The 18,634-nt window shown below is 36.3% G+C and overlaps 1 protein-coding gene across 9 annotated transcripts in view; it reads right to left on the bottom strand.

Annotated features, from left to right (window-relative positions):
* Positions 1–18,634, bottom strand: part of AGMO (alkylglycerol monooxygenase) — a 365,218-nt gene that overhangs the window by 106,408 nt on the left and 240,176 nt on the right. Inside the window, exon 13 of one of the 9 annotated variants that reach the window (XM_070470703.1) lies at positions 11,320–11,403. The exons of the other annotated variants lie outside the window; for them this stretch is intronic. Within the exon in view, the coding sequence (XP_070326804.1) occupies positions 11,329–11,403 (75 nt within the window). The 3' untranslated portion in view covers positions 11,320–11,328. The remainder of the gene's footprint in view (positions 1–11,319; positions 11,404–18,634) is intronic. 9 annotated transcript variants of the gene reach the window in all.

The following is an 18,634-nucleotide window of genomic DNA, read 5'->3' as shown; positions in this document are numbered from 1 at the left end:
TGCTCCTTGGAAGAAAAGCTATGATCAACCTAGACAGCATATTAAAAAGCAGCAACATTATTTTTCCAACAAAGGTCCATCTAGTCAAAGCTATGGTTTTTCCAGTAGTCGTGTGTGGATGTGAGAGTTGGACTATAAAGAAAACAGAACGCCAAAGAATTGATGGCTTTGAACTGTGGTGTTGGAGAAGACTCTTGAGAGTCCCTTGGACTGCAAGGAGATCCAACCAGTCCATCCTAAAGGAAATCAGTCCTGAATATTCATTGAAGGACTGATGCTGAAGCTGAAACTCCAATACTTTGGCCACCTGATGTGAAGAATTGACTCATTGGAAAAGACCCTGATGCTGTGCAAGATTGAAGGCAGGAGAAGGTGACGACAGAGGATGATATAGTTGGACAGCGTCAGCAACAGACATGAGTTTGAGCACACTTCAGGAGTTGGTGATGGACAGGGAAATCTGGCATGCTGCAGTTTATGGGGTCATAAAGAGTCGGACACGACTGAGCTACTGAACTGAACCGAACCAGTTAACTTCTTAAAGAGGACCATAAGAAACAATGTTCTTTTTGTATTCATAAATAGAGTATAAAAGACCATCATAGCATTTTTCATAATTTTCTTAATTGTAGGGCAACTTCACAATACCTTCACAGTTTGTGGTGGGTGATGGCGGTTTAGTTGCTAAGTCATTTCCAACTCTTGTGACCCCATGGACTGTAGCCTGATAGGCTTCTCTATCCATGAGATTTCCCAAGAAAGAACACTGGACCATAAAGAAAGCTGAGCACCAAAGAATTGACGTTTTTGAACTGTGGTGTTGGAGATGAGCCTTAAGAATCCCCTGGATTGCAGGGAGAGCAAACCAGTGAATCCTAAAGGAAATCAACCCTGAATATTCATTGAAGGACTGACGCAAAGCTGAAACTCCAATTGGCCAGTTGCGAAGAACTGACTCATTGGGAAAGACCCTGATGCTGTGCAAGACGGAAGGCAGGAGGAGAAGCTGGTTGTCATTTCCTTCTCCAGGGGATCTTCTGGACCCAGGGATGAAACCTGTGTCTCCATTGCAGGCAGATTCTTTACTTTTGTGCCACAATGTCAATAAACACAAGACCTCTCTAATATCTGAAATTTCAATTATCTTTGAGAAATGATTTCTAAATGATGTTCCAAGAAGCACTAATTTTGAGAGAGATTATTAAAAGCAATACTATTGATTAGAACACCATGTACCAGCTACAGATGCCAGGGGAAGATTCCAACACGATGGAGGATAGAAAAGACATCACAATGCCAACTACCAGAAGATAGGTCCAAACACTTCTGCCCATTGCAGCTTACTATAGGAGTTGCCAAGGAGAATTCAACACAGTCAAATAATGCTTTAACAGGGAAGAGTCAGAGCAAGATCTGCACCAATAGAGGCATCAATTCCTACATGGCTGGTGGGTCCTCTTGGAAGTGGAAAAAAAGTAATTAACCTAGCACCCCTCTTTTGATGCAATAGAAAGACCTCTTCTCCTCCATGGAGTCTAAAATACTGAAGCCTGTCCAACATTGACACATATACTTAGGCATAACAAAGGACTGCTAGTTGAGCCTGAAATAGAGCAAGACATTACTATTTCAGGTGATAAACTCTGGGTAGGCTGTGTGGGCACTTTCTCTCTAGGTACAGAACTGTTTCAGGCCCAAGATCTATTCTGTTGTGGTTGCCTGGTGGCAGAGTGGGGAGGGCAGGGATAAAGACTGCCCATGAGAATGCTACCTTTCCCAAAAAATATCCAAAAACCTTTTTCATTAGTCAGATCCCTAGGCAAAGGGTATCTCAATTAAGTAAACATGTTTTTTGCTTATGACAAATTAAAGTCATTAATAGACTAAATGTTTACTCTTTAACTTTGTTAGCAATATAATTTTCAGCAATAAAAAAAATCCAAGAAAAAAATTTCAAAGTAAATTTCTGTGTAACTTAATAAATCAGTCTACTTTAATGGTTTATTAACTGTCACTTAAATTATTATTTTTTTTAATGTAGGCAGTATGTAGATAGCATAATTCGCTGTCTGCCAATGCCATTCCAAATTCACGGCAGTAAAACCAAATTGCCTTCACATAAAGAGAACGTTCAGTTTTTTATTCTCTATAACTGGCAGGATGGACATAGGAAAAAAGAAATACATCAAGTAAATTCACATGTGGTATTGTTATTAAGCTATAAGTACTTTAAAAAGACTTTCAATTTACAGCTCTGTTTTCCCCTCAATCAGTCAAGTGAATCTTCCTTGTGACTGACCCTTAAAGAGTAACTTTGACTTTCATTTTAGTGAATTCTGTCATTATTTAACATAAATCAGAGAAATATTCCACTATATTGAGGATCAATATTAACTTAATCTTTGTCCTTCAAGATTATTTTTGACTAGAACTGTAGATATATACTATACCTAACATATGTAAGATATAAATTTATGACCCTGAAAAGCAGTCAATTCTGTAATCCTAGGACATTGTAAAAGCTTATTTAACCAACTGCAATCCAACCACTGGCAGATGTCTAGATGAAACTAGAAGCTTGTATTTAGGATTGGGACATAAAATAAATGCAGACTAGAATAAATCAATATGAGTAAGCCAGTTTTCTTTATTAAATCAGCAGTGGGAATAGGCAGAAGGTTCAAATTCCACTCAAATTATTAGGTTCAATATCATCTTCTAATAAAAGAAATTTCCCAACCTACTGGTTGGTCAAACTTCCTCACCATTGAAAAAATCTGGTAAATCCTCTTAAAGATGAACTTGATTGGAGTGAACATAAACACATTATTACTAAAGCCACTAAAAGTAAAACATGGGCTTCCCTGGTGGCTCAGTGGTAAAGAACCTGCCTGCCAACGAAGGAGATGCAGGTTCCATCCCAGAGTTGGTAAGAACCCCTGGAGGAGGGCACAGTAACCCACTCCAATATTCTTGCCTGGGAGATCCCATGAACAGAGGAGCCTGGAGGGCTGCAGTCCATGGGGTTGCAAAAGTGTCAGACACAACTGAGCAACTAAACCACAGCAACAAATAGCAAAACAAAACATTTCAGAAGACTATCAATCATTTATGAATTTCCAAATACAAAGTCAGAAGGATTTGACACAAGCATCTGGTATACCAAGCAAGAGAAGAGAATATGCTACCCAATAAGACAAAGATATTATTCAATGGATAGCACCATGTTATAATTTCCTTGGGAACGGATTCAGCAAGGTTTCCCTTTTGTTATATACAAATAAGAGATTAAAAAGTCTCAGAATTGTCCATAATGTGAGTTTTATTCTAACACATGGCAGTCAAGTTCAGGTTTTTGCTGTTTAAGACAGAGCTTTGGATATACTGCATCTCTCAAAATGGTATGATTTAAAAATGGATCCATTTAAAGATAAAAAATACCTGCTGCTCTTGAGTTCCTAATCCTTATTTTCAGACAGGTAGAGATGTTTGCCTTAGACGAGTTCACAGAAATTGAATATTATGAAATTAAGAAAAATATGGAAAATCCAAAACTATCATTGTTCCAACCTGAATAGAAATTTCTCTTATATGCCTTGTCAGGTTAATTTTAGGATCGGTTTGATAAGCATCATCCACAGAATCTCTTCACGAAGAAATTTAATTCCAGTTTAATCATGGTATTGATAGAATTTAACATAAAGTGTTTTAAACTATATAGACTAGAATTATGTTCTACATTGCTTCAAAATACTTTTTCTTTTCTTGCCTTTACCCAGCTTCTTAAAGAAATTGATAAATATGATTTTTACCTAACTAGTAATTCAGAAAAACTATAAAGTTAGTCTTCCTGAGGGTGTTCACATTAAATTCTCTAATGCTTTCCTAATTACCAAATTCAATTACCCTTTTCTCAGTATTTGTCCTATTTGGTCATCTTACACTGTTAATCATTGTCTCTTCTTGAAACTCTCTCTCCCTTTGACTTGCATGATCTTTTATTCCTCCTTCCACCACTTGTTATTACCAAAATGCTTCAGTGAGTCTTTTTCTTAATCCCCCCTTTCCTCTACCAGCCTTGCCCTGATCTAAATTCCTACTAGTCATTTCTATTCTATTCAAAATTGATTGTTGAAGCCTTTTTATGGAATTTTCTCTTTGAAGAATGGCAATCCTGGTAATCACTTTTCCATTGAAGAAATTTAAAAAGTGAGACAAACTTGTTTTAAAAAATATGTTGGGGGAAATTAAAGAATGCTTTTGTAGCATTATAAGATCAATAAATGGGAGAAAATGGAAATCCAGGGAAGTGAGTCCAACATTCAGGATTGTCTTGCTCCCATAGAAGTTATCAACTGGAAGAGGATGGAGGAAAAAATCAAAGTCTAAGGTCTCCCAAAGGAGTGACCCTGCTAAATCAACTCTGAAACTGGACTGAGGATGAAAAGGATACATCCTAAGACTGACAGTGTAAGCCAAGTAAGCCATGCTTTGTATACTCTGAAGCTTGGTTTTGAGACAGGTATACAGAAAATACCATGCCTCAAGGTTGAATTAAGGAATCTGGATTGTTAGAGACTGATAATGGTAATTTAAGATCCTCTTTGGTGGGTTTTCCTAGGACTCAAATTAGTCTCTACAGGTTAAACTGTAAAATTTAGTATCTATCACACACTCAAAAATCACCAGAAATACAAGAGAGAAGACTCTGTGAGTGAGAAGCAAAAGAAATGAAAGGCAACAGAATAGAATCTTAGGTGCTCAAAAATATTGGTATTATTTGACATAGATTATAGATACATATCTTTAAGGTTTTTAAGGAGATATATGTGACTTCACTTTCACTTTTCACTTTCATGCATTGGAGAAGGAAATGGCAACCCACTCCAGTATTCTCGCCTGGAGAATCCCAGGGACGGGGGAGCCTGGTGGGCTGCCGTCTGTGGGGTCGCACAGAGTCGGACACGACTGAAGCGACTTAGCAGCAGCAGCATGCCAACCTTGGGCTTATCACGTGGCTCAGTGGTAAAGAATCTGCCTGTCAGTGCAGGAGATGCAGGAAATGTGGGTTCAATCCTGGGTAGGGAAAATCCCCTGGAGGAGAAAATGTCATCCTGCTCCAATATTCTTGCCCAGGAAATTCCATGGAAGGAGAGCCTGGCAGGCTACAGTCCATGTGGTCGCAAAGAGTCGGACACAACTTAGCCAGTGAGCACACATGAAAAGACACGTGCCAAGCTTCAGTTTTGTGCACGAAAATGGTTAAGTTACATAAAAAATTTGAAAAAGAACTAGCTAGATATAGATCCGGAAAATGGAGTAATTCAGTGGTTTTTGTTTCGGAGCAAGTTAGACACATGCAAAGCACAATCAAATGAAAGAGTATAAACCTAAAAAAGTCAATCCAGAGTAAAATTCAGGAGGTAGAGGACAGGAGTGGGGTGAGATGATGAGACAGTAGGGAGCGTAAAAGGATACAATAATGATGTTTAAAATACGTTTAACTGGAGTTTCAGGATGAGGAGGCAGACAGAATGCATCAGAAGCAGAATTTAAAGGGATTAAAGGTAAAATTTTCCCAATTGATGAAAGACATCAATACATAATTTTAAGAAACCCCAAGAATCCTAAGCAAATAAATAAAAAGAAATATAAAACCAGACGTACCTTAATGAAGCTGCAGAAAACCAAGGACAAAACCTTCAAAGTAGCCATAGAAGCTCTAACGTTGTCACCTCTCTAGGAGAAAATACTAACATCCTGATTCTTTCCCAAGCCTTCTCAAACTAGAGAATTTGACTACAGTTGACTATAGATGTTGCTTTTAAATATTCTAGGTGAATTATAGTTAAGTTTGTGAAAAGGATTTTAAATCACTCAACTCTCCATTTACATATTAAAATGTTCACACTGCATTTTCATAAGTTGAAAATAATAAAAAGGAACATTAAATATAAACTTAGAGCTAATTTATTTCCTAAATGGTTAGGTTTTCTAAGTAGCTCAACATTCTTGTTTTCTTTGCTTTTACTGGGAAATGAACTAACAACCATTATTAAATGAGATGATAGACGTCACACAGTGTTATATGTGTCCTATTAAGTGAATTGATATAAATGAACTTGAAAAAACAGTCTCCAAATTAGAACAGCAATAAAAACACAAGCTTTCACTTTCTGATCAAAGAAATCAAATTAAGAAAAATGACTGTGTTTAACATCATTGTCAAATATATGTTACATTGGGTTGTAGGGCAAATTTTGTTAGTCTTTAAGAACACAAAGTTTAAATGTTGTATGACTTACATTTTTTAATGTGAAGCTAAATGTTAGGGCAAATTGTCCCAAATAGCTCTGCTAGGAAATTCTCACTCCAGATCCACTCATTCCGTTTCATTCAAGTCCCTATTCTGGCAGAAAGAGAGATGGAGATTCCTCCAGGGAAGATTCTTTGTACAATATACAGTTCTTTTTTCTGAAATTCAAAAGCTCTGAAATCCAACTGTTGTATCTGGTGAATGTGTGTATTTCTTATTTATCTATTTACTTTTGCCATAGAATTTAACTAGAATTGACAGCAGACTTTATATTTTTCATTTAGACAAAAATTTGCTACAAAAAATATTGCTTGTTACAAAAAATATTGATTACTGGACTAAAGGGTGCTGCCACAGACCCCCTTGGAGTGTTCCGTAATAAACGGTACATGAACATTTCAAAAGCTCTAAAATATGCCAGAATCCAAAGTCATAAGGCACTAAGTTTCCAAAAGGGGTATGTGGCAATGGGGATAATCCGTTGTTGACAAATGTTTATGCAAACATCATCACCTCCAAGCAAGAACAGGTATGTCCAAAATTAACTAAGAATAGCACTCTGGAGAGGGCAGGGGCAGAAGACAATGGCATGATATAAAGCAAGGATTTTTGTCTCTACAGTTTGCATTTGTTGATAAGACAACTTGCTTAAAGTTTTGCATTTAACAGTGTAAGATAAATATATTTCTAAAAGACATACATCACTGCTATATTTAGAGGATATCTACTCAATAAAAACTATCTTCTGTAGAAAAAAAAAGACAAATAAGACCCGAGATTTTGTTTCAGTACTTTTTTTGTCTTTAACTTGAACTCAGGGAGATTCCAAAAATATGGGTAGATTGGTTATTATTCCCCATAGGATGCTAAGCTGGCTATTTTTCTCTACTTTAAACTTTCCTACCAGACCCTCTCTTCAGAACTGAAAATTTTGGGCTATGACAATGGAAAATTAGTATATAACTTTTTCCTACAGTGTTTTCTAGAGTAAAAAAGTTATTGAAAATGGAAATAAACTAAACAAAATAACAGACCTTTTTAAAAAAAATCTAATTACTACAGGAAGCTTTATTTCCTTGTTACATAGAAATATAGAATTAGGAAGAAACATGAGATACCAAATTGCACATTATCAAATATAAATTGAAATATCAAACACACTTTATGAATCTTAATGGAAAATTGGCAGATATTTGTCATATCAATCAAGATAGACCAATAAAGGGTGAATACAATAAAAGCACAAGTTATCAAGACTGGTAAGTTCTGAGTTAAATATATTAGCTTTATTCTGTATAAAGAAAATAGTAGGCTATATATACACAACTTTGAAAATCAACTTGTTACAAAAAAAAAAACAGATAGCTATTGAGCATATCTAATGCTTAAATAAATAATTCATACTTAAGAACAGTGCTATCTTTGGAATAATAATTCTTTAAATTTCCAATATAAAAAGACAATAAGCAAATGTACTAGTAAAGAATAATCTTGCTTTTCATAGTATAGTTAAGAGTAGGACAAAGTTATTAAATTATCTTCACAAAGAGATACAGGCAATTTACCTTGAGAAAATGTTCCAAGTCAGAAATAAATTACTTCTGAATGGATATTGGGAGCATTATGGTAAGTGAAATAAGTCAGACAGAGAAAGACAAATACTGTATGATTGCACTTATATGTGGAATCTAAAAAAATGAACTCATAAAGCAGAGCAGATTGGTGGTTGCCACATGGGTGGGGCTGGGGCAGAAGAAGTGAAGGAGGTTAAAGATATACACTTTCAGACGAAAGATAAATTCTGGGGCTCTAACATACAGTATGATGACTGCAGTTAACAGCACTGTATTGTATACTTGAACATTATTAAGGGAGTCGATCTTAAAATTTACTATAAAAAAGATAACTCTGTGAAGTAATGGATGTGCTAACTAACCTAATGATTACCTAATGGTAATCATTTCATATATATGCTGTATGTCTTAAACTTGCCCAATGTTATATGTAAACTATATCACAATAAAGCTGGAAAAAATCTTTGGCTGAAAAAAAAGAAGCAAGTTAATTCGGACCAAGTTTTTGTTTATATATTTGTATTATCTTCTTTTTAATTATTCAATATAAATAAACTGGGGCTTCCCTGGTGGCTGAGTGGTAAAGAATCTGCCTGCAAGGCAGGAGACGGGTCAGGAAGATCCCCTGGAGGAGGAAGGGGCTACCTACTTCAGCATTCCTGCCTGGGAAATCCGACGGACAGAGGAACCCTGAGGGCTACAGTCCGAGGGTCGCGAGAGTCAGACATGAATGAGTGACTAAACAAACAGCATAAAAGCATTAGACGAAAGCAGGCTGGGAAAAAAGAACCCTCATAAGAAAAATCCCATTATCTTCCTTTTAAGGGGTGAAGAGAAAAATTGAAAGGAAATATACAGTGTATACAACATAAATACTTAACATGGAGATGGTAGGAGGGATGTTGTCAAATTATACTAATCTTTCCAGTTTTATTTTAAAATATTTGTTTTTCTTCATGGTTTCTTTCTTTAAACAATCAATATACCTCTGATTTCATGCTACAGAAATACTGAAATATTTGGGTAGGATATTGAAACACTTCCAATCTTTTATAATATTTAGATAAAAAATAACTTAGATATTCACAGATCATTCAGGATAGGCCTATGCTACTGAATTTTATGATGTTCTGTTATGATTTACTATTATGATTCTATTTGTTGTTTGTGTTTAGTCATCCAGTCACATATGACTCTTTTGTAACCCCATGGATTGGGATTCTCCAGGCAAGAATACTGGAGTGGGTTGCCATTTCTTTTCTCCAGGGGATCTTCCTGACCCAGGGATCAAACCTGCGTCTCCTGCGCTGCAGGTAGATTTTTACTGCTGAGCAAGCCCCTAGGGAAGCTTCATGATGCTATATTTATTTTAAAATGGTAATTATTTCAAAACAGACATGAGATGTTTTCAAAAACTTTTTTTTACTATAAGTTCATTTAACCACAGACAACAGCCTGAAAGTGAATATTCATTGATAAAGGCATAAAGAAAGAATGAACATGGATTGTTTTTACACTTTGAGAAGACTTGATTAAAATGGAGTCGATCTTTGAAAAAAAATGGGGAAAGTGGTTATTTACATGAGAGAAAATATCACCAAGACATTGAGTGCTAGGCACAAGCATTTAGAGTAGTTTGATGGGAAAACTTCAAATTATATTTACTTTCATCTTTCTCCCCATGTCCCAAATTCATAGAGAAAGTAAGGATTTTCTTTTTTTTTGGTGGGGGAGACTAATTTAGGCCAATGCTTCTATCAAATAATTATGCTTATCACCTTGCAGCAGTAACTTGGCACTAAGCTTGGCCTTCTGCTCTGGGAAAGTCAATATCAAGGCAATGAGAATATAAGCAAAGCCACATCTTGGGCAATAATGTTTCCAAAAGAAACATCTAGAAAAGGGAAAATAATAGAGACGTTACAAAGTACAGTGGTTGCCAGGGATTAGGGACGAAGGGATGGATAAATCTGGCACAGGGAATATTTCGAGTAGTGAAGATACTCGGGATGGTACTATAATGATGGATACATGACCTGTGCCCAAACTTCTAGAATGTACAACATCAACTGAAAAGTGAAAGTATTAGTTGCTCAGTTGTGTCTGACTCTTTGTGATCCCATGGACTGTAGACTGCCAGGCTCCTCTGTCCATGGGATTCTCCAGGCAAGAATACTAGAGTGGGTTGTCATTTTCTTCCTCCAGGGGATTTTCCTGACCCAGGGATTGAACCTGGGTCTCCTGCATTGCAGGCAGATTTTTACCATGTGAGACACCAGGAAAGCCACATGAAGACTGGTCCTAATGTAAACTATGAACTTGAGGTGATTTTGATGTGTCAACATGGGGTCATCAACTGTAACAAATGGACCACTCTGCTGGGAATGTTGATAATGGGGAGGCTATGCATGTGTGAAGGCAGAAGGCATATGGGAAATCTCTATACTTCTTAATTTTGCTGTGAACATAAAACTGCTCTTAGAAGATAAAGCTCCTTCATTTTTTAAAAAATCACTCGAGAAATATGAACTAGACTGATATAGTTGGTCTTGTGCAGAGATGTCTGAATTTTACATCCAAACCAAAATGCATTTTAAATTAGAAATGACACTTTTATTGCGAAGGTTTTAGAAGTGAATAAATTAATCAATTTTATCTAATATATCAGTGTACTTTCAGATATACATAATTATAAATATTAACAAGTATACAGTTGATATTTATATATAAAATTTAACAAGTAATTTGTAATAGTTTAATAAGTGAGGTATAAAGGCATCTCAGATTAAAATTTGCTATAAAAAGCTTATAAAATACTTTAACTTCCTTCACAAAGTTCATAGCTGAACTGATATAATAGAGAGTAAACTATCCCACAACACACACACAATCATGTACACGGACACACAAGCAAATGACAGTACTTTAATTCATCAGGACTTTGAAATATATTTAGGAAAAAATTGCTAAAATAGAAAAAATAACAACTCAAAACACTAAAACAAATATCATGTAAGAAGTAAAATGCTTACATTGAAAATAGAGGTCAGTTCAGTTTACTTCAGTTCCCATCTCACTTTCAACTAGTCAACTTAGATTTTCATCCAATTCTTTCTTTGATTCTTTCATTGTTTTACTAGTTAGTTACTATTTTTTATTTATGAGCTTTATCATTTCTGAACCATAAGATAATTTAATGACAAACCAAAAGAATAAAAACTTACAAGAATGAATATTCACTGTAGGTTAAATTTTATAAAGCAGAAGAAAGAAAATAGTCTCATGAGAAGTTGTACAAATTAAAATGGTGAAAACAAGTGTTTAACTTGGATACTACTGTTCCTTAGAAAAAAATGTAAAACACAAAATGCAAACTCTATTAAATAATTTTTTTAAGGCTCTTTGGGAAAATGGTAAAAACTTAGTTACCTTCTACCACTAGATGGAGCCCAGGCATCTATATGGCAAAATTCTCACCAAGTTTGCATTTGGCTGTATTTGATCACTTAGAACCTGACAAAAGAGCAGTTTAATATGAATGGGGGGAAGAGGAAATGGGTGTTTTTAGACTGTAGCATCTAGGCATAATGTAAATTAAGTCAAATTTGACATTACTTTGTCTCTTTAGAGTCCCTTTCCTGAATATAGATACTCCAACACACAAAATCCACAGACCTCTGTGTGCCTGCCTCTCAATATTCTATTTATTCTGCAAAGGCGTCTCTAGAGCTATCAACAATACTTTAAATGTTATTCTAACTCCATTTTTCTTCTTTTTTTCTCTGAACCCGTTGATCACATGAAACATTTGTTCTTGATCTTGGTCATATAATATCTCTTACATGTGGTTACAATGATTTTACTTAAAGAAGTGGCTTTCTCTCTTGTGAGGAGATGACAAAATTCTAGGATCACCTCTTTAGAATGGATATCAACTTCAAAAATGCAAATAGCCTACTTGAGACAAAGGGACATCGTCCATTTGTTGTGGATTGTGTTTTAGGCCTCTGCGAAGTAGGATAATCACAGAAGAAGGGTTTCTATGTGCAAAAGGTAAGGTGAAGAAGAAGAAAAAAGAAAGAATTTGGGTGCATCCTGCCTTCAATAATTCAGCTTGTCAGACTGCCAGGTATTACTTTGGAACAGATTCAAAAACTGTAGTCCCAGGACTAACATAGGAAAAATTTTGTGAACTGCCAGAAAGTTTGCAACTTTCCAGAGAATAAAATTGGCTTTTGCTGTCTCCATGTAAACTATTTCTTTTTGATCAATCCAGAAAGTTCACAATGTTTATATTTAGTATTTGTAATTTTGCTGAGGCAATGTACTGAACCTCCTGTTGTGTTATGAAACCCTTGTACAGGAATGAATCTCTTAGCTTAAGAGAAGATCTAGTTAACAGCCTAGAACTCTCATAGCAACTCAGCTCTGTTCTCAACTTACTATGTATGGAAAAATGTTTTTTGACTTTCCTGACAAAGATCACCTAAATGATGCTTTCTGCTTTATATCAGCAATTATAAGAAAGTATACTAAAAGTGAAAAATGCCTGAGGCAAGGGTTCAGAGAAGAAGAGGAAACCAGTGTTGGAGTAGATAGCACCATGGGATACAGAGACTATATCAGCCACTAAGAAGAGGACCTAAACCTGGATTCCAGAAAGAAAAGGAGCAAGTGTGGGGATAAGTAGACTGAGCCCCAGGCTTCTTCCTGGAGCCTCACTTGCTCACAAGGAAAGATCATTTGTTCAGGACCTACAATGTGTCAACCATTGAGTTAAGGAGGCTGCGTATCAATTAATGCACCTCAGTTATGAAACTTAGGAGTTCAATGGGAAAAAAATATTAGAAAAGAGACAACTATAGTACAGTGATAGAGGAAATATAAATTACAGTGGGAGACTACAGGAAGGATATCTACCTTTGGGCTATGTATAGTGAATAGTTTGGAAGTAAAAGTGAGAGACAAGAGGCTTCCACAAGACAACGATCAGCTGATTTCTCAAGCTATTAAAAATCTAGGCAAATTAAGAAGAGAGAACTGACGTTGAAGAGCAAGGGAAGGAAACATTTCCTATTTCCCACATGAGTATCCTGTACTCAGGCTAAACTATGAAAACTGCTTTCCTTCCAAGAGGAAGACACCAGGATAGCACTTGAAAGAAAAATCTGGCATTGGAGAAGCTAATCAAAAAGGATCTTACTATACCACACCTGATACCTACAGTCTCTGAGGATTTTAGACAGGCAAAGGAAATTTACCATGTTTTTATTTCAAAACAGACAATCAATATTCCTTTTAAAGCTAAGTTTTAGAGTGGTTTGTTCCTCAGGAGGTGCTAGAGATGTGAGTTTGATCCCGGGGTCAGGAAGATCGCCTGAAGAAAAAAAATGGCAGCCCACTCCAGTATTCCTGCCTGCAGAATCCCATGGACAAAGGAGCCTGGTGGGCTATAGTCCACGGGGTCACAGAGTTGGACATAACTGAGCACACACAGTCCTCCCTTTGAGAGGTTAAGTCATACGTGACACTGCTCAAAAATGTCCAACAGTTCGCCATGGATCCCTTATACTAGCCACCAAGTCCTGATGAACTCTGTTCCCATGTTACTTCTTTGATGCGTCTCCTACTTCTCTCTTCTTCCACCAGTCCTTTTCGTCACATTGCTCTCCTAGCTCTTCTGTGATTACACCAATCATTCTCCCATAACAGGGCTTAGAATCATCCTTTTCTCTCTGCCTGGATTCGTTTCCTAAAGGAACTGTATGGTTTGTATCTGTAACTCCTTCAGGTATTTGCTGAGACTTTTCTGGGACACTTCATCTCTTGCTATCCTTTTCCCCCAGTTCCCACTTCACTTCTCTTGTTTTGCTATTCCTCATACCACTATGGAGCACACTATATATTTTATTACACTATTTCTATAGTCCTTCTTTACCTACTAAAATGGAAGCCCCTTGAGGGCATTGATTTTTTGTTTGTATTGTTTTTTATTTATCTTTAGAACCTAAGGAAATTCCTGGCACATAGTATGCCCACTAAAATTTTTTCCAATGAATTAAATTACAGCTAATAAGAACAAGTTATTAAAAATTTCAGAAATATAAGAAGAGAGGTGATGAGGACTTCCAGTTAAATTTGATAGTGCACAGGTAGAAAACTTCCACAGCTAACCAGAAGTTCCTAAAAAGTATGATGAGACACATTGACTATAATCAACCAGCCTGGGGCCAGATAAACAATGAATATTTGCTTAATGGAAAAATATTTCTTTCTGAAATGAATATGACAAAACAAATATATATTTACTTTCAGAGAAGAATCATCTAGCAACTAGCTGATACCATTTTTATGTAGTTACCATTTATTGACACGATAGTCATCACTATTATCTGTTTTGGGGGTCTTCCCAGGTGGCTCAGTGGTAAAGATCCGCCTGCAATGCAGGAGTTGCGGGAGACACAGGATCAACCTCTAGGTCGGGAAGATCCCCTGGAGGAGGGCATGGCAACCCAAGTCCAGTATTCTTGCCTGGAGAATCCCATGGACAGAAGAGCCTGGCAGGCTACAGTCCATAGGGTCACAAAAAGCTGTACCCGACTGAAGCGACTTAGCACGTATGTGCACACTTTATCTGTTTTAGATATGTTCTCTTCATTATCCTATTAATCCTCTCAAACCCAGTGTCCCCACCTCCCCATTTTACAGAAAAGGGAAGAGTGATTATGGATAGGAAGTGGCAGCTTTGGATTCAAATCCACCTCTGGCAGTTAGGATGTTATCTGTTGCAGAAGCATAAGGGGGATTCATTTCCATGAATGTATTCTAGCTGAGTTTGGTAGAGAGTAAAGATGCAACTTACTAAAGGTAACGGAGTATGAACCTTGTAGTTAATGTCAGAGACTGAAAATAAAACAGGACGTATATCTTGTGCTTAAGTGGTTTATGAACTGGTGGAGAGGGAATATCACTAATATATGGAATTACATAGCACCATTTTTTTGCTACATTAAATTTAATGACAAATTATAGAACTTCTTAACTGTTTTTGAGTCTATTAATTTTTAAACATCACATTCTTTTTTACTGTAATCACAATGATGAACTGTATTATTTCACAATGTTATAAAACTAAAACATCCATCTGCCAACCTACTTACCAATAGTCTAAGAAAACAGAACCTTAGGCTCACAGCTTAATTGTGCTTCACTTAGAACCACTGATAAAAGTTAACTTTATTTTGAGGAAGGAGAAAAAAACAGGAGCAATGGTCCTGGTTTCAGAAAGGGAGTTTTGGTACCTGTTGAATTTCAAGGTTAACAATAAGCCTCACCTAACCCCTCCTCTTCTGTTAATTTCAATACTAAAAGAAATTGGTGACTCCGTAATACAATCTGTATGTAAGACAAATAATTTTGACACTCATTTATGGTGTAATTTCTATATTGTGTAACTTCTAAGTTAGGTCATAAAATATATTACAGCTTCTCCTTTAACCTCTTAGATTGTTCACTCTGGGCAACCCAGAAGTCACATTTTAAAAACCTTTAGACAAACAAGATGAGTTTGACAAGGAGAAACTGAGTTACAAAGTCCATGACCAGTTTCATCTATTGAGCCTTGGAAGTGAGATCTCTGGTCCTAATCAAGCCTTTCAGTTCAGTTCAGTTGCTCAGCTGTGTCCAACTCTGCGACACCATGAATCGCAGCACGCCAGGCCTCCCTGTCCATCACCAACTCCAAGAGTTTACTCAAACTCGTGTCCATCGAGTCAGTGATGCCATCCAGCCATCTCATCCTCTGTCGTCCCCTTCTTCTCCTGCCCCCTTTAGATAACTTCAACTTCACCCAACATGACTGCTACTGCAGGAGAGATAGAGTCTAAGTAAGCACCGCCCAGTTATTCCTTTCCTGAATTCCTGACCAACAGGAGTGGTGAGAATACATATGATTATTATCGTTAAGCCAATAAGGTTTAGGATAACTTGTTATGTGACCAAAATAACATGAGTGACATATCATATGGAATTTATGAGGGTAAAATGAAGGAACATAAACCAGGAGGTTAATATAGTGACCAGCACACAGTAGGCACTTTGAAAGATTGTGATAGGTGCTATTATAATTGTGTTTAGAGGGGATGGTGCTTAAAAACAGAGAAAGAAAAAAAGAGCGGTCATGTCTCGACAGGCTGTGCTACCATATGGATTTCTGCAACTTACAGTTAAGACTAAGCGCTCACTAAAATATATTGTCTCTTGTTAGGCAAGCTTGTGTTTTCAGCCCCCTGTTAAGAACGGTCATGTGACTAAGTCCTGCCAATGAAATGGGAGCACAGGTCACATGAGCTGCCTCCGCCATGGCCCAAAGCCCTCTTGTGGACAATCTTCTCCTTTCCTTCCATTCTTCCTTCAGAATAGAGGGAAGTGAAACCATAAGATGTAAGGAGCCTAGAATCCTAAAAGACCACATAGAAGACTATGCACCAAACAAAAAACTGACGTCAATCTTTTCACGAGCGAAAAATGGTCTTCTGCTGTGGTAATCTGCTGATTCTCGGAGCTTATCTGTTGCAGTAGGTAATGTGATATTAATACATGCCTTCACTGGACGCTGATATCTTCCTCCCTATAAGGACTCCCCTATCACTAGCAGTTTACTCTGTGCCTGGCTGTGGTTTAATCATAAAAAGTCAACAATATATGAGAAATTGAATGGATTTAGACTGTCAAAAGCACTGCTGAGGTCAAGATCTATTTCATCAGGAACTCTCAATAAGTCACGTCTTTAGGGACTGGATTTGGTGTACTTCACTTACATTTTTCTCTAATGTATTCTCTCATTATATCCTCTTTCTGAAATTTCAACTTACTGTTTCTTGCCTGCTTCAGCTCCAGCTTCTGACTCGTTCTAATCTGGTATCCTGATTTTTCCACTCACTAGTTGTGTGACTCTGGGCAAGTCAAAATATGAAACAAAGCCATTCTGTATAATTCCAAGAATAATTAATATAAAATTAGATGAACATAATGAAGCCAAGGTCCCAAGAGAGTGCCTAGTACTTAGTAGGGGCTTATAATTATTATTATTCAAAATAAAATAGCTTATCAAAATGACTGATATTTATATTCATTACCAAAATGAAAACATTTTAGTTTTTTGATACATAATGATAGTTAGAACTATATTTCACATCTTGATTCTGATATTACAGAATGATATCAGTGTCTCACATTATGGTCTAAATTACATGATGCTTTCTGGGCATATGAAACATTAGTCTGTATTCTTTTTCCCTTGGAATGTCTTTGGCAATATCTCTGGAATCAATAGAAATTCTTGATGCATACTAGAAGGAAAAACTTAGAGCCCAAACATAAAACCAGAAAATTGAATTTATATTTTACCATAATATCTTGTACTAATGTGACGACACAGCTGACAAAATTTAACAAGCTTGCTGATATTTATTTCAGAGCACCACTCTGTAGCCTGAAATGGATACTTATCCCAGCAGGTGTCAAGACTCAACAACAATCCACTTTCAAAGTTAAATGCAGATTACACATTGAAATTCTATAGAGAAAACAACTCTACTCCTTCCTCTCAAAAAAGACCTTTTCTGCAATATTCTCTAATGAGAGAGCATTTAGCTGATACAGTGAATGAATTGGGGAAAAGATCTCTCTGGCTTAAAGGAACATCAAAGTCCATTTCATAAATGAGAAATAAAATGTAACTTCCTTTCAACAAAACACCTTGATGATGATTCCTTTACCACATTAACAAGGGGTTTAGAGCACATATTCTCTCTTTGAACTTGGTAGTAAGTTTCCATGTGTTTAGCATGTTGATGTGGCCCTGACAAGTGCTAATGTATACCCTTTGCGTTACTTGATACTCTCTGTTGAGATGCACTACTGAATTGAAAAAAAAGAGAAGAAAAACAAAGTTACTGCCAAGGTTCTAACATTCGCTTGTAAAGATAATGACTACAGAAAACCATCCATGTTTAAAGCATACTGATCAGGCAAATTATTTTACACTAATCTAGACATCACAATCAATAGTCAAAAAATATTATAGCAGTTAAGTATCAGGAAAGTGGTTAAAGTAATTCTAGTATGTCACTTAATAGTTATTTTTTGGGCAGAAATTCCAAGTTGCAACTGTATTTATTCCTTAAGTATCTCTTCCTCCAGTGATCTCAATAAATCAGCATTTACTATGGACTCAATATTTTAAATGTCCCATGAAAGTTTTTGGCTATCGATGATAAGTAAGCCCAAGTAAGTGCAACGGAAGTAAGCAAGTGAGCAACAGAGAGAATTAATTTCCCACAGCACAAAGAAGATTCCTGGGAGCAGTAATGCTCCAAGTAATATAAAGGGAAGTTTCATAAGCACCTTTATTTTCTCTCTTTTTTTAATGTAAAGAGCTATGAATAAATAAACTATTTTAAAAGTGGCCAAGGAAAAGAAGAAAATCTCACAAAGCAAATCTGAAACCTGGAGCATCATTTTGAAGCAATATATGGGAATGTAAAATTTCCCATTAAGTTTCTGACAACAAAAACACATTAAAATGTGTTTACACCCTTATTGACTAGTTTAAGGAATGTGTATGTGCTAGCTTATATATTGACAAGTACAGTTATTTTCTTTCAAACAGTAGCTTGGGTTTTTCAGGAAAAAAAATCCCTGCATTCTATCCTCCTTTGGTGATATAAGACTGATTGAAAAG

This window comes from Odocoileus virginianus, chromosome 1 (assembly GCF_023699985.2).
Source record: "Odocoileus virginianus isolate 20LAN1187 ecotype Illinois chromosome 1, Ovbor_1.2, whole genome shotgun sequence".
NCBI classification, from domain to species: domain Eukaryota; kingdom Metazoa; phylum Chordata; class Mammalia; order Artiodactyla; family Cervidae; genus Odocoileus; species Odocoileus virginianus.
This window is presented reverse-complemented; position numbering and strand designations above follow the sequence as displayed.